Source organism: Anabas testudineus, chromosome 17 (genome assembly GCF_900324465.2).
Source record: "Anabas testudineus chromosome 17, fAnaTes1.2, whole genome shotgun sequence".
In the NCBI taxonomy this organism is placed as follows: domain Eukaryota; kingdom Metazoa; phylum Chordata; class Actinopteri; order Anabantiformes; family Anabantidae; genus Anabas; species Anabas testudineus.
Window position 1 is genome coordinate 10,721,030 of NC_046626.1, and position 13,543 is coordinate 10,734,572.

At 45.3% G+C, this 13,543-nt stretch overlaps 1 protein-coding gene across 3 annotated transcripts in view; it reads right to left on the bottom strand.

Annotated features, from left to right (window-relative positions):
• Positions 1–13,086, bottom strand: part of LOC113171390 (ephrin type-B receptor 1-B) — a 133,651-nt gene extending 120,565 nt beyond the window's left edge. For all 3 annotated transcript variants that reach the window (XR_003299701.1, XM_026373718.1, XM_026373717.1), the window contains exon 1: positions 12,830–13,086. Coding sequence is in view for 2 of the 3 variants with exons in the window: in XM_026373718.1 (XP_026229503.1) it covers positions 12,830–12,890 (61 nt within the window). In the remaining variant the exon portion in view is untranslated. The remainder of the gene's footprint in view (positions 1–12,829) is intronic.
• Between the last annotated feature and the right edge of the window lie 457 nt (positions 13,087–13,543).

Here is a 13,543-nt window from a genome sequence, read left to right on the forward strand (position 1 = left end):
CATCCATGCCTTCCTCTAGGGCCAGACAGCAAGGCTAATTTAAGGAGCGTGGGCCCTGTCAGCTGTCATTAGCATGCACGCACACAGATGCGTGCAAACACACGCGCGCGCGGTCCACGTTTATCCCAAAACACACATATCGGGCGCGTGCACCCGCAACACAAAGCTAATTCCAGAAATGTGGGCAACTGTCAGAAGTCATCATGTGCGAACACAAAGCCGACCAACATGTTACACAACCTGGTGGGAGAGAGACGGAGACAGACGGGGAGAGAGAGAGAGAGGCAGAGTTATTGATTAAGGCTGACTAACAACACAATGACAGAAAACAGAAAATAAATTGCAAGTGTCTACTTCACATCAACCCTCTCAATCCAGACAGTGAGTGAAGCGGATGCAGCGAGACCTCTGTGCCACGTGAAGGCGTCTTAATCAGCTGTGTGTTCGAGAATAAAAATAAAACGTGGCACCGAGAGAAAAACAGATCCTATAACTACGATGCCGAACGAATTTTCAAATCAAAGGCCTATTTTTCCTCTACTGTTCTGGTTCTCACATGATGACACACAGAGAGGTGTCCTGTGATCAAGAGGGGTTTCAAAGCAGGGGCATGAATTTGACACTCTACGGGGGCGACCGCAGCCTATCCTGTTCCCCGTGCACCTCAATGGGCCGCCGACCATTTTGTGTCAAATCAGTGCCTCGCTTTGGAGATCAAAAAAGGCCTTTTAGCATGCGATCAGATCATTCTAACCAACGTGATTCAGTGACTGCCACCTAAGGAATCCATATGCCAGCCGTCGTGCAATCTGCTTGTGCCGGTTAACTGTGTGTGCTGTAGGAATGCATTTTCCCAAGATACTGCACGACATTACTAAAGCAGATTTCCATTTAACTGTCATCGCACGCGTGGCTGCTCATTCACTCACATGGTGCAAACTAAAGAGTTTGGCCCTGAAACTAATTAAATAAGCTAATATATGCTAAAAAAAAGAAAGCATTTTAGCATATATTAGCATACACAAAGGGAACTGCAGTAGCATTGATTACAAGTAACTGCATGCATTTACTGTTGGAGCTGCTCTGCCTCTGATCACACACAATATTGCATTGTTACGCCCTGCCCTTCCCCCCTTGCGCACACACACACACACCTTGTCTCGGTTAGGCAGTCCCCTGGAGAGGAAGCAGGTGCCATGATATGGTTCTCCTTCCCTCAATGCATGCTGATACACATGCATGCACATAGACACGCTGTCAGAGAGGTCCATGCACACACGTACGCATGCATGTTTTCAAAGACAGAGCTGCGAAGCAGAGGTGACAGGTCTCTGGTTCCATGCCATCTTCAGCAAATGTAGTGCTAATTGCCATTCCCCCACTGTTAGAGAGCAGCACGGCTCCAACATGGGGTCCATATGGACCCCAAGATGAAGTCATCTCTTGCCCACTAGAGGATCATGAGAAGAAAGAACACACATGTGGTACTATGACATTAACAGCATTCACAGGGAAAATGTCTAAGTTGTCAGTCCCTTTGTGTATTCAGCTTCAACTTCTGAACTTGTATTTGGCAGCTGGGCACAGGTACATGTAGAGGCTGGTGTTGTTAGCATGACAGCTGATTAGAGAGATGAGAGATTTGAGTGTGACACGTCTAATGATCTCTTCATCTGATTGACAGGCTAGGCAAGACTCCAATTCACACATCTTGCACATCACTGAATGTGGTGTATATACAGCAAAGAGGGTGAGCATGTCAGACACACAAAGCCCCCCCACCCCACCCCCCCACACACACACACAAAGCTCCACTGAATGTTAGAAAAAGACTATTTGCTTTCATAAATCCCTCCTGTGACTTCCAGAATATTTCGCTATTATGTTGGCCCTATCATTGGCCCTAGCAGAGCTATTTCCTCCCCCTGTTAGCCTGTCATCAGGGGCATTGTACTGTATTGTCTGGGAGCAAGCCTAAATGGGGCCCTTTCAAGGGTATTTTCAGGTACTTTCATGGAAGAATGGAGAGGATATTCATATCACATTTCAGGTTTTCTATTGCTGAGCAAACGTAGTTTGGAACAACACACAGATACGCCTGCAGTGACACACACACAAACACACACCGGCACTTCCTTCGCTGACCCAAACGAGCTAGTCAAGCAAATTCCTGCTGCCGGTGATTTCCTCCATCTTCTCGCAAAAGACAGGATCCCATTACAAGCACCTAGCTGTTATCTCACACAGAGATAGCAGAAACATTGTAATACGCATCATACAATTCCCATAAAGGAGCTATAATTCTGGAATAAAACATGTGACCTAAATTACACCGAGCTTCTATCACCGATATTGGCAGCTGTTTCCCAAATTGTTCTTGCAAAAACATATTTGATTAACCTTCTCCGCTAAATGAGGGCACCCTGATAAGTTCAGGTTTCTTAAAGGAACTGTCATGCTGCAGCCAAGCTCCTTTAATTGCACCCTCACTGCTTCATCTCGTGATTATTGGCAATTATCTGTCAATTAGCAATGTGCTGATGTCACCATGATGTGAAAGGCAAAGCAATCAGGAGCTGTTAGCATAGAAATGGTTGTCCATACTAATGACCCAATCTACTGTCCAGCTCACAGCAGAGGAGTCTGTGCATTTGTGTGTGTGTGTGTGTGTGTGTGTGAGTGGTTGGGCCAATAACAATTCTCCAGTGTGACTGTAGCAATCACAGTGGAGCAGATCTGTCAAAACTGCTTCACATCTACAGCGCTCAGTAGTTTTGGAGGCTCAAAATGGGATCCGAGGGACAGGATATGTCATTTGAAACGACCTTGACTGAAACACATTTAACCCCTCCTTCAACGGCCCCATTGCCACCCAACACCCCGGTGAGGTGCCCCATTTCTTTGAATCATATTAAATCTGGAAAGAACATTCATTTAATATAAGTGAATTCTGATAAATGCTTTATTAAAACAATTTGTTCTTAGGGACAATATTTGAAATGCGATTACAGACTTACAATTTTATCTTATTGTATTATTTTGAACTATAAACGTCCTTGAAGTGATATACTTTCAAGTTGTTTTGTAGTTACTTAACTTTGGGGCATTGTTCTATATGGACGAACTCTTTGTTCACCCTGTTAAATGATTACAAAAACACAAAGAAACACATAAAAGATGACAAATCATCCTCGCATCCACAAAATGCAACCAATCCATCAGACACACACTCGCCTCTCAAACAAACAGAGGACGCTCACGACATCTGTCATTCCCTCCCGATGCTGTGATCCATGATATGATCGCGGCGCTCATATGTCCAGGACCATTCCCAATCAATCTTCAAAGCCAAGGCAACAGGCAGACAAAGAGTTGGAGAGAAAGAGAAGCATCTTGTTTGCTTTTTGTCTTTTCTTTTTTTTTTTAAGATACTATGACCATCCATCACGCTTTTCCTTTTAGATGCTGCCGCATGATGTTTATCAAAGGAAGTGGATTTTCAAAGTGTTACCTGAGCCTCAAATTGATTGAGAACATGTGCAGAAATGCAAGTCACTCTCCCTCCACATTTTCAGCTGTCAATAACAGCAGAAAGAAGGTCTCGTCATTCAGCCGTTCATTGACAGGTGTCTGAAAGCCCTCTAACAGCAAGGCGAGCGATTTCTTTTTATACATGCTTGAATCTGCTCGCACATACATACACAGAAACGCACTTACATAGTGGCCTAGTCAGGAATTATAGCCATCACATGAAGGGAGCATTACGAGTATGTGTCTTTCTGGTTCAACTTGGGCTAGTCCACATGTCAAGAAGCTTTCTAAATGCAAAAAAAAAAATGAAGTCAATTTGGGGCTGAGAATGTGTTTTGAAAACAGCTAGCACCGAGGAAGGGCGGCATCCCACACACTCCTCCAAACCCATTATCAAAGACAGTTTCAATATTCAGCCACACATGCATGTACGCACAAGACTGCACATACAAACATAGCAAGAGACAAAAATGATTTTATTATGTGGTCGAAAAGAAAAAGAAAAGACAAGCGTGAACCTGAAAATCGGGATGGTCATTCACACATTGTTTCTTCATCGTCCTAACTCGTTTAGTGCTGTATGTGAAAGGGAAGAACACACCGCACACTTTCAAACTCCAAGAAATCCCTTTGTCACTCTGCTTGGTCAGTTGCTTTCGTCAGGAAACCTATTTCCTATTTGGTGATTGGTATTACACACGCACAGTATTGACTTTAACACAGGTCAGAACATGATATATATCCCCCTGAAACGGTTGGGAGGAACTGAGAAATGAGCTTTACTTAAACTTAAGTACTCTAAGACTAAAATTATGCGATTTAGAAGTGAATAAACAGAGAAAGCTATTGAAGATCTGCCTGGTTTACCATTCGCACACAAAAAACGCCCACAGTGAGTCAGAATGAGAGAGATTTTTTCTTAAATTAATAAGTAATTAATACATTGACGTCATTGTTATTTAGGAGTTGAAAATGTTTGTTCATTCAAAATTCTGTAATAAATCACTGATGTGGATACTCCAGGTATTAAGAACACCAGAGAGGCAGCATCAACTTCAATACGGACATGATGAATTGCTAGCGTGACCAGAAACGCCGTTTAAATGGTCATTAAGGTGCACCCCGTAGCCACGCCTTGCTGGTACCAGGGCCGTGCAATGTTATGATTTAATCATTAATCAATGATGTGTGACGGTTCAGGTGTAGTTCATCATGATGTGAGAGACAGCAGTCTTTTTTATGTTAACGTAATGTTTATATTGATTAATTATCAAACCAGTTATGTTTCTTAAGTAAAACTTGAGCTCAGTCATTTGAAATCCCCACCATAAAACAAGGATATTATCATTACAGTTATTTTATAATTGGAAATAAAAACGCTCAAAGACAAGACTGTTTGAGTACAACTGAGCCACACACAAAACACACACAAATACTCATGTGATCACACAATATACACAATATACATACACACCGCACACCTCCTGTCAAGTTAGGTCTTTACAAATCATTTATCATATGCAGAAGGTGTAGCTGAGATCCAAGCCTGTGCTGACGCAAATTTAAATTTTATCATTAAAGAGGTCAGCGTTGGATATTATATATTAATCTCACATCATTTACATGTCAAACGTGCGCTATCTTTATAGATTAACTGAACCTCCCTTCAAACTGATGTGACACAGTTGTACGACACAGCCAGGAGAGCCGCCGTACAATCACATTCAGCTGGGCTTAGTGGGAACGTTTGTCATCTTGACATATCATCAGCTAAATGCAGCACAGCCATAGTGGGAAAATCTGTGCATCTGAACGAGCACATCTGTTCATTCACGTCCACAATCGGCTTTACTTTATTTAAAACTACCTGACTCTGTGCCACATGTGTGTACAGTGCACTCCAGCAGTTCATTTCCCTTGCTCAGAGAAATGAGCTCACTCCACCCAGGCATCAGCGTGAATCTGACGAGTGGGTGTCTAACAGAGTGAAGCTCACATCAAAGGTGTGCCGCTTTAAATGCCCAGCCTTGGGAGAGAAGCCAGGGAGGGGTAAGACTTCATAGGAATAAGGGATGAGGAGGGAGGGAACAATTGGAGATGGGCATAAATTTCATACTGTTCAGTAAGCCCCATTACCGAACAGGATTTGGTTGGGATTGTGTGTGTGTGAGACTGATACACTAACTAGTTGAATCAAGACATCCTTCATAGATTTAAAAGCAGTAAGCAAGTACACACACTGCCCTCACTTGCAGTGCCAAACATTTTTAATATCATTTACTATAGCAGAAAATTTCATAGAAGGCCAATTCACACTCCCCACAGACATCCAAGGAGATGTGTCCTCACAGTGACACACGCGGGAACACACACTCTAAAGGGCTGGATGTGCTTAAGGGTTAGCAGCCAGAACCACCAGCCGCCTCATTAGCACAAATAAGATTGTAGGCAGATACAGGCCTGTCCTTCGCTCCCCTCTGTCTCTTTTTGTCCCTATTTGCCTCTATTCTCTTGCACAAATGAGTCCTAATCCTTGTCCTTTAACGTTCCTCTGACAAAAAACAATGGCACAGAGATCCGGAGAGGTGGGGCACTTTCACCTCGTCACGTTTTCTGGTTGTGCTCTAGCCAACCAGGCGGCTGCTTGTAGATCGAGATGCTGTCCACTCATTTCCCATTACCCTCTGCGCTTCAAATCGATAGTTAATTACCTCCAAAACGCTCTCTTCTTATCCAGCTAGTGAAGTGGACAGCGCGGGGCAGGCAGGAATTTGCCTGGCAGAGGGATTCAGTGTTGTGCAGGGTGAAAACTGTCCTCCCACCACTGCTACTTATTGGCCCATCAGTGTGCCTCTCAGAAGCTGGCCTTCCATTTTACACTGTGCAGGCACTTCCACCACACAATTTTCCTTCCTAAGCTAACACAGACACACACAGTGAGACACAAATACCCATGCACGATTTCTCTCTATCTGTCCTGCTCTCGCCAAGAACCCAATGTTTAATAAAATATTACATTTATGATGATGAGAAGGGCAGAGGAGCGGTGAAATATGTCCACATGTCCTGAACCTGGGAGAGGCACTGGCACTTACTCATTAATAATGGGACAGGCCCCAGGCCCAAGCCCTTAGCTCTCTGTCTCTGCTCATTTCCTTTCCACACATCAAAGCTGTGTGTGTGTATGGCTGTGTATGTGTGCATGTGTGCGTGTGTGTGTTGGCGCTCTCGCACGCTCATATCTGTGCTCACGCATATGTGTGTGCGCTTGTCAGTCCCTGTGAGAAACAGCAGTGGAGGAGTGGGCTTTTATTTAATCAGAAGTGGAGCAGCTTCCACCACCGTTTGTAATTTCAGGCCTATTAACGTACTGCCTTTAATTCCTCTGAGCACTGGAAAAACTGCATCCTCTGGGCTGCTGATTCACTTAAAATGCAAAAAAGTACCACAAAGTTTTTTTTTTGTTTTGTTTCCCCCCCCCCCCCCTGTTCAATAGCAAGTTTGTATATTGTAAATTTACACTTGCGAGGCAAGGGATTTGCTAAATAAACACATTAATATGGAGAGAGTTTGTAGTGTGCAGTTACTTAGTGTGCAAAGTGGCTAAATTGATATTCTTATCAGTTTGATTGTATACTTTAAAACGTTTCCCACGCATTAACAGTCACAAAACATTGCCCAGCCATGCCTGCCTCTCCCCGCTCCTTAGTCAGCCTCGATCCCACCAGTCTTCCCACTTGCAACACTTAAGCCTGAGCTTTAAGACCTGAAAGTCAAATTAAATCATCCTGGGCCTGAATCAAAAACGGATCTTATTATAACAATCATAAAAGAAGCTCTTTGTTCAAATAAGCCTGAAACCCCAACAGTCTCTTTACCCTCTTCCTTCCTCTTCCTGTCAGCGCTGCATCTATCACGTCTTCGGGACAGGCTCGTATTTCACTTTTTTTGCCCATAGTAACAATACATTATAAATGCATCTGTTTTTAACAAAAAAAAAAAGACAGGTGAGAGCGGGAAAAAACATGGGAGCAGGGAGAAATAACCAATTATTGCCAGACGGGAAAGTCTGAGGGGGAGAGAAGGGGGTAGGCTAGGGGTTGTACCTCGCAACGAGCCTCGGGTTTAATTAAAAATCCCTGAAAAAAAGACTCGATCTGGCAGTGGACGAAGAAATGGCGAGGAAGTGGAGTCAACAACAGGATCTGTTGTGGATCTGGACTGGCCACAGCAGATGTGGCTAAAAGGACCATGGGGAAGAAGTGGTGAATATGGGACTGTAAGCGTAGAGGCCCCAGGAGTCAGGCTGCATGAACAGTGGGAAATAAGATTCAATAATCAATGCTTTCTCTTCTCGCCTCTCAACTCAACAAATATTGAAGAGGCTTCTCTTTCCTGCTGACTGAACAACTGTTACCCAATCTCTAGGACAGGTGATAATGGAGGGAAAAAAGCCTGAGAGACAGAAAAAGAATGAGAAAAAGCACACACCATTTTTCACACCACCATACTTGAGTGGTGGTGAAGCCGGGTCACTGCGCCCAATCAATTACTAGCTCTGCCATTTTCCACTAGGTGTAGCCTAAAGGGCTGTCTCTAAGTTTGTGTTCTCGTGCACACGGGGCTTTGGCGAGCGCGCATGCCTGTGTCCACGTCGTGTGTTTGCCATTTGAGAGAACTACCCCCCACCACGAAGCAGATGACTCACACAGTTTGAGGTTGAACAGTGTCACAAGCGTCACCGCTTTCACTCCTGCGCTCTCATGTGTTCCATACATTGCTGATGCAGTGGGTCTGTTTATCCCTGACGCTGGACACATGGGGCCTTAGCCCCCCGTCCCACAGATACCCGCCGGGATCCTGTGTGTGGCAACCACAAAGCAAGATGGGCAGAACTGATAGCATCTCTGCAGCAGATCTTTGGATGCAGGTATGTAAACGACAACATAGCAAAGACCACAAAATATGGAAATATGGAAAATCATCTAGAATGGAATTGGACGTACAAAAACATATGCAGGTTAGCACGTACAGCTCTCCTCCCCTGTCTCTCGCTGTTCTCCCCTTGATACTGTTCATTCTCCGACGGAGATGTACACAAAAAATATGCACAAGCATACCCAGCCCCCAGCCTGCATCCACCATCTGGCCTCCCCAAGGTTCAGATGTCTCTGGGGTAAGGTGAGCTGTGAGGGGGACTCGATGTGTATACGTTACGTGAGTGTTTCTGTGCGTGTGAGAAAGAGCGAGAGGGAGGAAGAGACACAAAAAGAGCCAGTGATCGTAGTATCAAAGAGAGAACTGCGTACTGCGAGATGTGAAAAGCCATTTTCTAAAGGCTAAAAAAAAAAAAAACTACACATACCAGAGATGCCACATTGCCTGCCTGCAAGCACAGAACTTTAAGAGAAACAGAAGTACAGCACATTTACAGCACTGCAGATGTGTACGCTGCAGGCGGGGCTTTGCACTAGGGGTCATCGGAGCTGACTAGTCGGCATTAGCACACTTTCACACTCAGTGGTCTTTTCGCCGTGGACAAAATAAAGCCTCCATTATGGGATGAGGCCATGGCTACTACTACTGCCAGCCATAATGGCTTTACCACCCTACTGAGGACACAAGCACCCAAACGTACAATACACACACACAGTGATTTGAAGAGAGTAGAAAATTGAATTCTACTTCAGGTGGTCCCAGGTCGGCAATAGTGCTCAGGGCCAAAATACACTTACACACTCAGGTAAGCACTCACACGGACGATGTCTTCTCACTCCAGCCGCCTTGACCCACGGACCTGTGCTGCTCTTACGTTCTCATTTTTTCTCATTTCTGACCGTTTGAAATGAGAGAGTAGAGGAAAGGAGCGGTTTTGCATTCGCAACCATTAGAAACTCAACAGGACTCTCTTCACAGGCCGTCTCCTCTCTGCACGGCTGGTGAGCTCTCCCGCGCAGCCAAGTCGCACAACGAGCAGCACAGAATTCTTCACTCAGTACTCCACCAGCCTTTCGTACCACCTCAGTCTGGATCACCACGAGCCCAGTTTTTTGATGAAGGGTTTAAGTTCGGGGAAGCAACTGCGATTTGAGCCTCACCAGACACATTAGATCAAGGCTTTCCATCAGGCTGATTTTGAAGGATGTTTTCCGGACTTTCGTCTGTTCACTTTTCAAGGCTGTTCCTGTACTGCTGATTTTCAACACAGTACCATCTAGGTAATTAGAAACGGAACTCGCCAGGAGAACAAAAATAATGCAATACTTTATGAATCCCAGGAGACGGACGCTGACTTCGTTCAACAGTGAGGTCAGCACACTGGGTCAGCTGCTGGACAATGCCCCTGCAGCTGAGTCAGTGTGTGGCACAAGGACACTTCAGCAGAGCAGTTGCTAGCTAAGCAAAGGCCTGGAACTTCCTCTGACCTCTTGAATCAATATGTCAATCTAATGCTCCTGATTTTAAATATCAACAGTGTTTCGTTCTGACCTCCACCGTAACTATTATCCATTGCTTATATGATCATTATCATTGTTTATTCTGGAAGCTACAATATGCTTCATGCAGTACATGTATACAGCATCCTTGATTTATACTCATACTGGATGATGCTGCTGTTTTTACTCTGCTCAGGCGTCTGTATGTCACATATCGGAGGCAGCCCAGTGTTTGTTTCTTCCACAGTCTTGTTCAGTTGCAGGCTACTCATTTGTAAAACACGCATACTGTATTTTTTCTGAAACTCGCTGACCTCCCTTCTTCTCTCTGCCTCTCTCACTCTCATCTTTTTTTATCTCTCTCGGCCCGTGTCTATCTGAAAACTGCTGTTTCATCCCCCTTACCTCCATTCCTCCTCCCACCACCACCACCCGGTTCCAGGCCGTTAAATGAACGGGCTTATCTAAGCCTAATTGGTTTAAGGGCAAACAGAAATAAGCAATGGCTCTGTAAGTAGGGGAGAATTACTGCAGCTGCTGGCAAGAACCATCCACACACCACGAGCGAGAGAGAGCGAGCAGAAGAAGTGCGAGGAGATTAGTGAAGAGAATTATGACAGAGTGGGATGGAGAAATGAAAGGCAAAAAAAAAAAAAAAGGAGGTGCAGAGGAAAAGGTGAAGATGAGAGGGAGAAATGGAGAGAGAAGAGAAATGAGGGTGAAACAGAGCACTGCATATGCTTCTGTTTCTAATGGCATGCAAATCCCTGTCTTCACTCTCCTCTCTGTTCACTTTAAGTCTGACTGTCCCACCGCCCCTCTTCAATAATGTATCATTGAATCCATATCATCTCGTGTGACTGTGTGTGTGTAGGGGTCTATAATCAACCTCACACTCAGTTGGTCCTTCATTGCATCTCAACAAAACACACACACACACACACACACACACACACACCTTTGCTATACACACAACTGCATCCCCCAAATTCAACTCATCTTATTTTTATATTCTGCTCAGCTGCAGCCAAACTATCCATCCATACTTAGAATATTTCCTCCGTGTGACTTCCATCTCACAGTTGATCAGTTCATCGGTGATGTTGCGGGCTGTTTACTGGGAGCGTATGCATGTGTAGGGAGATCAAATAAATCATTCACTTCATTGCATCCTATGTGTCCATATGGTCAGGGCCGCCTCCGACTCTAAAGTTACAACCACACACCCAAACACGCACTTGGATACGCGCAGATCTCTGGCACACGGATTTGGCCTCATAATCAGATTAAGAGTGACAGAGGAGGCAGAGATAATGTGGTCAATGGCTCAACTCTCCCTCACACACACACACACAACAACAACAAAAAAATGAAAGAGCAACAGATTGAAGTCCAGATCAGTGAAGATTTTACCCTCCTCGTGGGACAACCACCTTTCAATTAGCGACCCAAACAAGGAAATCACTTTCATCCTTGTTACCGAGGTAACTCGGGGGGCCATCTTCCTGCCCATCTGTTTCGTTCTCATCCCATATTTAGTAGCAGAGAAAATGTCAACTCTTCTTCCCATCCTCCCCTCAGCTCTACGAACTGGCTTCCTTGCTGTCATTTCACGTTGGGTAAACATCGGAACTTCAAAATATCCATCTCTGCAGAAGTAGCAATTTGGGCCTGGGTTTGGTATCCATAGCTGTGTTGAAATTTGATGAGCACAAACAAGAAAGCCGCTGCCGAATTACAGAGCACAGCCGGGGCTGGGAGCAGTCCAGGAGCAGAGTTGTAAATGATTAAAGAGAAAAGCTGCATGTGAGAAAACTCAATTTAATGCGTGTTTATAATTTACTTATTTATGCTTTTGGTGGTGGATACAGACAGCCACCGGGACACTGTGGCGTTCCTGTATATGCTTTATTGGAAAGGATGAGCTACAGCGCAATAAAATTAGAGAAGACACTTATATCAGTGATGCTGCTGGGATTTTCATCCAGCAGCTAATGTCTGATGCTGCAGCCCAGTGCTCGCTCCCTCGGGTCCTACAGCGGAAATGAAAAACATGTTTAACTGAGGAGATATTAGCTACTAGTGACACCACCGCTTGACCAGATGAGTGTCTGGGAAAGAAAAGAAGAAGCGGGAGGAAATGCAGAGAGATGGATTAAGGAAAGGGGAGAGGCAGCCCAGTGTTTTTTTAAAGTTGTTGAGTTCCAATAGTAAAACACATCATTTTGTTTCAATAGACTTCAGCTTGCAGGGCTTCCACTCAGTGCTATCCTCCATCTAAGAGTGTTTGTGTCAGCAATTCAAAATGCCACAGAGTCGTGCTCTGGGGCTCGTGGTAATAGCATTTTATAGGTACAATTTAATGAAAAGATATGACAGCAATCCTGGGAGGTTTGACAGCCACTCGCAATGTAGCCTTTGGTTCCCCGCTGAGACGAACTAATTTCTCATGGGATGATGAGAATCTAAAATAACACACTTTGCAGGAGAGAGACTCCTCCTGCCTGCTGTACAGACCGAGAGACCTTAAAGAAGCGGATTTCTGCACAGAATGAGTGCGTAATAAATCACTACACTCTCTTAAAAACACAGATTTATGTCAGACAAAGTGTCGCTCCGCGCACAGACAAGTAGCAGCGGTGACAAGCGGCGGGGCGGGAGGACCGGAATACAAGACAACCACGGCGATCTGCTGCGATCCACGTGTATGACAGCCCCCGGATCCCTCAGCCAAAGGCGCAGCGCTGCCCAACAGAGCCAGCATCCCAAAGGCACGCGGCTCGTCTTGGAGAGGAGCATTTCCACATCAACAACATCTAAAAAAAAATCAAAAAATAAATAAATCCAAATTTCTTATTTACCTTCCATCGCGGAGGATGTGATGACCAGCACGCATAAAAGCGCAAACAAATCCAATGTCATGGCAGAAGGGTTAGTCTCCACAGCCTGTCCCCAAATAACCAAGACGCACGGCGCGCGTCAAAAGAATCCCTCAGTTGTCAGAGTGGTACTCCAGCAGATAGCCCGTGTTGTGACTCACATTTCAAGCCGTAGTAAACAATGTGTGACAATCAGCGTAGGGGAAGAGCAGAGTGTTGGGGCTAAGGGGTGCGAGGAGCAGGAGGGGGAGGAGGAGGAGGTGGTGGTGGCGGCGGGGGGAGACCCGACATTGCCTGCTCACAGCCCCATTAGAGTGCGGGGCCAATCACCGGCTGGGAGCAGAAACTCACTAACCAATCGCCAGCACGCCGCTCCACCCACCGTGCATTGTCAAAACACCAAACTTTTCCTTGACCTATTTGAAGCGCCGTCCGGTGCACTGAAGGGAAATGGCGCCACCAGTCGGATCCTCCCTGCTACTGCACCCTTAGTGAAGCCCCGAGCCAAGAGCAACCCCCCATGGGAGACGATGGAAATGGTTGTGTACTTATTCTGTGGTCTGCCAGCCTATGGTTTGAAATAATGTTGCCACTGAGCAATTTATCAGGCTCACTAATGACCTGTATGGTCATCCTCACTTCCCCTGAAAGTGTGTGTGTGTGTGTGTGTGTGTGTGTGTGTGTGTGTGTGTGTGT